The 8190-nt window shown below is 39.7% G+C and overlaps 1 protein-coding gene across 1 annotated transcript; it reads left to right on the forward strand.

Annotated features, from left to right (window-relative positions):
• The first annotated feature begins 3918 nt into the window (after nucleotides 1–3918).
• On the forward strand, nucleotides 3919–7690 carry LOC148195112 (uncharacterized). Its single transcript, XM_088095095.1, has 2 exons — nucleotides 3919–4820; nucleotides 7492–7690. Exons 1-2 carry the CDS (start codon nucleotides 4117–4119, stop codon nucleotides 7688–7690), a joined length of 903 nt encoding a protein of 300 aa, XP_087951221.1. The 5' UTR covers nucleotides 3919–4116.
• Nucleotides 7691–8190: the final 500 nt, after the last annotated feature.

The following is an 8190-nucleotide window of genomic DNA, read 5'->3' on the forward strand; positions in this document are numbered from 1 at the left end:
AGATGGAGTTACATCTTGTTTGCTTGAGGACAAGCAAAGTTCTAAGTTTCGGGTTGTGATAATAGTTGAAAAACTATTATTTTCATGCTTAAAATTGATACTAAAAGCAACCTTTATACTTAGAAACTAGCTTGAAATCATGCTTTTCTTCATATTTTCAGAAATAAGAGAGCTGGACAGGTTTATGCTTGATTTCAGTGTTTTTGTGCAGGTTTTAAGGTGAATTTGGTGAAAGAAGTGAAGAAGGAGAGATATGGAATCAGAAAAGACATCAAAAAGTGCAAAAGGAGAAGCCGAAGTCACCGCTCAGCGGCAGTTTACCGCTGAGCGGCACTCAGGAGCTCACGGGAGGTCCGCTGAGGGGAAGAAACGTGACACGCACTTACCGCTGAGCGGTATTTTACCGTTGAGCGGCACTTTAATGGGCTTGGACCTAATTTTCTGTAATTTACGAATAATATATAAGCTTTAGGGTTTCCTAGGGTTTGTATCTTTGGCTGGAACGAAGTAAACACTCTCTCTTCCACCCCTTTGAAGGAGGATCTTGGATGCTGAGGCTTCCTCTTCACCTTTTTAGGGTTTTATCTTTCATTCTTTCATTGTAATTCATCTAGGTTCACCATGAATATGGTGAACTAAACTCTGTATGTTTGTTGGGGAATCAATGTAATCTTTTGAAGCTCTCATAGATAGAATCTGTTTTTACATCTTTTAATTAAGACTTATGCTTTCTTTCATCATTAGTTAGGGTTTTTCCTCTTTGTTTAATGCTTGCATTGTTTAACTCATTCGATGCATGATTATTGGTTTTGTCGATACGGGCGCATACGGGGAAGTCTAGATCCGGGGAATTTCTCCCAATATTATATTGGTTGTCGTTAAGCTCCTGCACTTATGAACTGATCATTAGGAATGCTAGGAATTGTATGAACTCGTGATTAGGGAGAAGCCTTCTTGAAAGGTACTTTAGAGAGTGGCATTAACAATGATGATTTGAATGTTGAATTCCTAAAATATATGAGAGTGGATAAGATGAAATTGACCCCCAACAACATATTCATACATATATTTCATTGAAAGTGTTTATCTTTTGCTTTTTGCCATTGATCAAAACTTCATGCATACATATTTAATTTTCGTCTTTTGCATATAAAAATCTAAATATTTCGTCTTTAAGTCTTAGCTAATCAATAAACCACACAACTAAACTAGGCCGTGAGTCCTTTGGGAAGAACGATACTTGGTCTTACCAAGTTTATTACTTGAACGATTCGGTCATACTTGCCGATTGAAAAACAAGTTTGTGACATCATATTTTAGTGTTCATAAATTTGTCCATCAGTCCTCTTTTTCTTTTCCCTTACCTTCCTTTTCCTTTCTCTTTTTCCACTCACTTTCTTCATCTTCACACAAATTTTCTCTTCTTCTTTCTCTTTTCTCTCTTTTCTCTCTTCTTTTTCCAACTCAACTTTTTCAACATTTACACTCACTAGCACTTTACACAGTCCCTAGGGTTAACCTTAGTATTAGCCCCAAAATTGTTGTCACGCCTTTCTTCCAACTGCTTAGTAAGTTGACCCTGTTGATTGGTACCAGAAAGAGTGTAACGCAGCAGAATAAATCTAGGGTAGCAGAAAGCGTGTTCGGTCACCTTTTTAAAATAAATTGGTCTTTTTTTAGAAAAATCAATTTTCTTTCAGAAAATTTATCGAACAGTTGATATGCGTAAAAGATAAAAAATGTAGGGAATAGAAAATCACACGAGTAATTTTTATACTGGTTCGATTCAACAGAATCTACATCCAGTCGTTAATCACTATAAAAAGTGATTAACAGTTCCACTAAAAAGATGTTTCACAGATTACAACAAATAGTGAATAAAACAGATAAATAAACCTTCCTTCGATGAACGAACCGGAAGAAGAACACTCTGCCAACTCGAAGAGAACCGCTGATGAGTCAATATTTTGTTCACTTCACTTAGTTTAGTGTGCTAAAATTAATCAGGGAATTGTGCTTAAATGTCCGGTATTTTTCCGTTTTTGTTAATTGTGCTTAATTTGACCAAAAATTCTTATTTTAATTAATTTGAATTATTTGAGTTAATTATTTGCATTATTAATTACAGGAAAAATTTTGGATAATATTTGGGACATTTGGAGGTGAAAAGGAATGCCACATCAATATACTTTAAGCTAAAAAGAGAAAGGAGGTATGGATTTATTTTTGGGGGTGCACACAGAAAAAGGCTATGAGCTGCCACGGTTCAAAGCACACAGCAGGCCCACAACACGCACACTTCACGTGTCCAGCATCCAGAGGGCACACGAGAGAGAGCTACCGTGGGAGCCACCACATTTTTTCTTGGCTGGAACGTGCAACACATACACATGATGGGCCTCACATTTCCAGCACAACAAAGGGGTGTGTCCAGCAAGAAGAAAGCCTCCGCGGTCCTGCTGCCAGCATCTTTGGAGGGGTGCACACACTTGGTCACAGTCCAGCACACTTGGAGCCACGCGTCCAAGAAATTGAAGAAGAAAAGCAGCAGGGAGTGACATCCAGAAAACGGGGAGAGCTTCACGCGTGGGGGTGGCGTCTGGAAATTTGAGGAAGTCCACACGGTCCAGAAGCACACGGAAGAGTCCACCGAGGGCAGCGTCTAGAGCGTAGAGAAGCCCAGCAGCAACACGTGGTGATCCAGAGCACAACACACACACTCCACGCCCACGGTCCAGGGCAGCATTCACCTTGATATATTTGGAGGTGTCCAGCCGCTAGGAGGGGGGCTGGACGTGGGAGGAGCCAGCCGCCACTTGCCACTATCTCTCGGTCTCAGTCTTTGGTTTTTAGGCCTTTGTTTTTGAACTTTTCTTTGGCTGGAGACGCTGTTTTGAATGAATGAGAAGAGAGTTTTAATGCTTCATTCTTTTGGCTGATTTTCTCATTGCCATTTTCATTTTAGTTTTGTGCATCTTTTGATTGAGCTTGGGTTCAGCTGCTGTTGCCACATCTACACTCATTTTCGTTTTTTTTTTTACTTTGTACGCTGTGATGCTGGACTGAGAAGCACGGTGGTTTAGTTTATTTTTCTTTGCTTTGCTGGAAAGGAAAGAGTACACGCCGCCACCCACATTTTGGATTCACTTTATTGTGCTGTGTGACTCATTTCATTTTCTTATTCTACTGTTCAAGCATTTATTGTTTTCTTTGTAAGTGTTTTACGGTGATAATTTGGAGAGAAGAAGTTTTATTCATGTGCTTTGGAGAATGGAGTACGTGGAATGTTTCACATGGGAATAGGAGAATGGTTTGATGAATGGAAAAGGTGTCACGGGAATATGGGAAGCACACAGGGGGCACACTGTTCGGGAATGAGTGTTTCTTTCCTTTAGAAAGTGCACGGTGTGATTGAATTTACTTAAAAAAAAATGTTGATTTATTTTAGGAGAAGTTTTTAGTTTTTACGGGAAGAAGGTGCCACATCCAGAGGAGCTCCAAGGTCTACTTTTATATCATTTTAAATGTTTAATCTTGCACTTAATTTGGTTACAATTTTCATATTGCATACACTTAGGTTTGAATGCTTGCTAATTTTTAAGTGATTTTTGCTTGATTACCATGTTCTCCTTTCATAGTTAATCATCACAAAGTTAATTTTCACTCCTTTAATTTAAAAGTAATGTTAGCTTTAGTGACCAACCGCTTTAATTTTGTGATTGAGACCGTTTTTACGTTTCCGTTTGCATTAGTGTCTTATTTAATTTTATCCGCAACCAAAAACATTTTTCACAAACCCCCCCCACTACGTGTTGATCTAAGACTGAACCCAAATTGGTCCTTGAGAGACGACCTAGGAGTCACTTCCTAGTCTATACTGCATTCTTTTATGCACAATTTTTGTTGGGAGGTGCGACCCTCTCATCAAAATGGCGCCGTTGCCGGGGACCAACGGTTCAGTGTTAGGTCTTTTTGTTGTGTTTGTGTGTGTTGTGTTTTGTCTTGTCTTGTGTTGTGATGTGATGTGATGTGATGTTCTGTTTTGTGTGTGCGTGTTGCATGTATAAATGTGTTGTGTTTTATTTGTTTCGTAATTTTTAGTATTTTTATTTTTCCATGTCTACTTATTCTGGTTTTGTGAATAGTGCTTATTCTGCCGATACTTATGATTCTTCTTCTGCATGGTACTCTAATTATTCTGCTGATTTCTATAAGGAGAACAATATTGCGCATCCTCTGGTGAGGGGCGTACATGATGATGTTGCCCAGTCTTTATCAGATTTTGAAAGCAAGTTGGAAGGAAAGATTGACTCTCTTGCGAAGTTGGTGACACAGTTCACTACCAACCAGAGATCTGCATCTCCATCTGCATTTGTTGCACGACTATGTGCTATTTGTCCTTCTAGTGACCACTATACAGATGCATGTCCTTCTTTGCAACACCATGCTGCCTTTGATGCACCTCAGGCTTATGCTACAAACATCTACAACAACAGGCAACAAAAACAGCAGCAACAACAACAGATGCAATTTTATGATGCTCCTGCTCAAATAGCTCCTCAGCCTTCTACTTTTAAACCTACATTGAAGGAGTTATTAGAGCAGATGACCATGCAAAATCTTCTGTTCAAGAAAGATTTAATGGAGTTTCAGCAGGAAACAGAAGTTGTCATTCAGAGTTTGAATGATCAGATAGGGCAGACAGCTACTCAGCTCAATCAGGAACAGCCTCATGATTTAGAGGAATCATCATTTCAGACTGTTCAGATTCCTGATGATGATAGTGTCGTCCACATAGGAGATGGGGAACAGAATTATGAGTTTACTACTACGCCATCTACTTTCCCATCATCCTATGTCCCTACTTTTGCACCTGAGGAGAGTGATGAGTATTTTGAGGAGCAGGCAGAAATAAGCAGTAAACCTGAACCAAGTAGACCACCTTCATCTTCCCACACTTTAGCAATCTTCAAGGAAGAGGAGGTAAGCATACCTCAGTTTGATTATGTTGATGATTATGTTGTTGAGAGGTATGCTGATGATTGTATTGTTGTTGAGTCTGATTTTAATTTTCCCTTTATGCATGATGAGAACCAATTTTTGATGTCGCATCCGAATGTTTATTCTCCATGCATTGGACATGAATCTGAGTCTGTCGTTGATATTGCTTGTGATTTTGAAATTGATTCATGTTTTGAGGATGTATCTGAGGTTCAGCCTGTTACACTAGGATTGGGTGTTATACCCCTGCATGAAATTTCTGTAGAGCCACATTGCACTAACCCTATTGCAGGAGGTACAAATGAATTTGATCAACAAACACCCACAGTGGACAACAAAGGTGCTCACAATGACAAAAGCTTCAAGATCAATAAGCACCTGTTGAACCCGTTCATCAACAATCACTTCTTCTTAGATCCAGCTGTGGAAGACATTTCCCTGCTTGATCAAATATGGAGGATGAAGCAATTTTTCCTCAAAACTCCCTGGCTGGGTCCACTGGTGGAAGACATCTCCCTGCAAGTCCAAAATTGGCAACTGCCACCATGATCAGGGGAGTTTTCCTTTTCTCTTCTCCTCCCTTTCCCTACTTTTATTGCACTTGTCCATGATCTGTTCACTGTTTTGATTTTCGATCTTATGCTTATGACACATTGAGGACACTGTGTAGTTTAAGTGTGGTCTATTGGGGGAGATTCTGATTTTTTCTGTTAGTTTTTGTTTTCTTGGTTAAATTTTTTTCTTTTCTAGGTTATTTTTTTTCGTGTCTTCTATATAATTTTACATGTTTCTCTTGATTTCTGGACTTTGTTTAGGTTGTAGATGTGTCTTTCACTTCATTGATACTCTGATTTGTTTGAAATCCTTGCTTTTCTCTACTTGGAAGATGATCATGATGTTTGAGAGTTGAATTGATTGTGACACAAATGCCCTGTGTGAGAATTTGAGCCACTTTATGTTCTTTCTTGTGTGGGATATGTCTCTTGATTGCTTGCACATATGCCTTGGCTTGACTCTTGTTGATAACTCTTGATTGATATGCATGTTTGGAAGTGATAAAGGCATTTTTGTTCTTGAGCCTCTCTAGCCAAATAAGCTTACCTTTCTCTGATTCTTTGAAAACCCTTTTTGAGCCTATACTTTCCCCATTTCTTTGTTTTGAAGCTCATACACTAGCCCTAAGTGAAAAACCAATATTACCTTAACCTTAGGGAATTTTGGAGCTTTGGAAGTGTTTTGGGAACAAGTGTGGTCTCTTGGGGGTTTCTAATGAGTTGGCTAGTTGGTTCCTCTTCTTGTTTTGTTTTGGTAAATATATGTGTATCTTGTCTTTTACAGTTTTGTTTTGAAAAGAGAGAAAAGAAAAGAGACAGGATGAAAAAAAAAAGAAGAGCAGAAAAATAGTGAAAAAAAAAAAAAAAAAATTGTGGGTCAATAATTGTGAATAATGGAGTCAAGAAGAGGATGGAATTAGAGGTTGTGGGTGTGTTTGAATGTGTTTACACTTGTTCCCCATTGCTCTTCTGTTCCTTATGGTTTGTAGCTTCTTATCCAGATATACCCTCCCTTGTCCTTGGCCCCATTACAACCATGGAAAGACCTTTTGATTTGAACATGCATATGTTTTGAGTGTTGATATTAGAGTCTTGCCAAGTCTGTTGTTGTTTGCTTTCTTGAGTGCATTGAGTGACATTGATTTACCTTAAACACTTGAGAGAAACACTGATTGTGTGCATCTGTGAGGCTATGTTGCTTTTGATTCATCTCTTGAACTGATTGACTGCTTTCCTTGTACTGAATTGTTTGGATGATTCTTTGAGTATCTGCTTTCTCTGATTCTGAGTTGGAATTGTCTACTTCTTTTCTCTGTCCAGATTTCTTGAGGACTGTGTAATTCTGTTTATGTCCTTGTTGAGTCTTTGTTTTCTGTATGCTGAGTCTGTGTCACCTTCCTAAAAGTCCTTTGAACTGTTCCCTGATCTGCGTCTTGATTTTGCCCAGGAGTGCAAAAGACTAAGTGTGGTCTATTTTGATGAGTCAATATTTTGTTCACTTCACTTAGTTTAGTGTGCTAAAATTAATCAGGGAATTGTGCTTAAATGTCCGGTATTTTTCCGTTTTTGTTAATTGTGCTTAATTTGACCAAAAATTCTTATTTTAATTAATTTGAATTATTTGAGTTAATTATTTGCATTATTAATTACAGGAAAAATTTTGGATAATATTTGGGACATTTGGAGGTGAAAAGGAATGCCACATCAATATACTTTAAGCTAAAAAGAGAAAGGAGGTATGGATTTATTTTTGGGGGTGCACACAGAAAAAGGCTATGAGCTGCCACGGTTCAAAGCACACAGCAGGCCCACCACACGCACACTTCACGTGTCCAGCATCCAGAGGGCACACGAGAGAGAGCTACCGTGGGAGCCACCACATTTTTTCTTGGCTGGAACGTGCAACACATACACATGATGGGCCTCACATTTCCAGCACAACAAAGGGGTGTGTCCAGCAAGAAGAAAGCCTCCGCGGTCCTGCTGCCAGCATCTTTGGAGGGGTGCACACACTTGGTCACAGTCCAGCACACTTGGAGCCACGCGTCCAAGAAATTGAAGAAGAAAAGCAGCAGGGAGTGACATCCAGAAAACGGGGAGAGCTTCACGCGTGGGGGTGGCGTCTGGAAATTTGAGGAAGTCCACACGGTTCAGAAGCACACGGAAGAGTCCACCGAGGGCAGCGTCTAGAGCGTAGAGAAGCCCAGCAGCAACACGTGGTGATCCAGAGCACAACACACACACTCCACGCCCACGGTCCAGGGCAGCATTCACCTTGATATATTTGGAGGTGTCCAGCCGCTAGGAGGGGGGCTGGACGTGGGAGGAGCCAGCCGCCACTTGCCACTATCTCTCGGTCTCAGTCTTTGGTTTTTAGGCCTTTGTTTTTGAACTTTTCTTTGGCTGGAGACGCTGTTTTGAATGAATGAGAAGAGAGTTTTAATGCTTCATTCTTTTGGCTGATTTTCTCATTGCCATTTTCATTTTAGTTTTGTGCATCTTTTGATTGAGCTTGGGTTCAGCTGCTGTTGCCACATCTACACTCATTTTCGTTTTTTTTTTTACTTTGTACGCTGTGATGCTGGACTGAGAAGCACGGTGGTTTAGTTTATTTTTCTTTGCTTTGCTGGAAAGG

This window comes from Vigna umbellata, chromosome 7 (genome assembly GCF_029865625.1).
Source record: "Vigna umbellata cultivar VRB3 chromosome 7, Vumbellata_1.0, whole genome shotgun sequence".
Taxonomy (NCBI): domain Eukaryota; kingdom Viridiplantae; phylum Streptophyta; class Magnoliopsida; order Fabales; family Fabaceae; genus Vigna; species Vigna umbellata.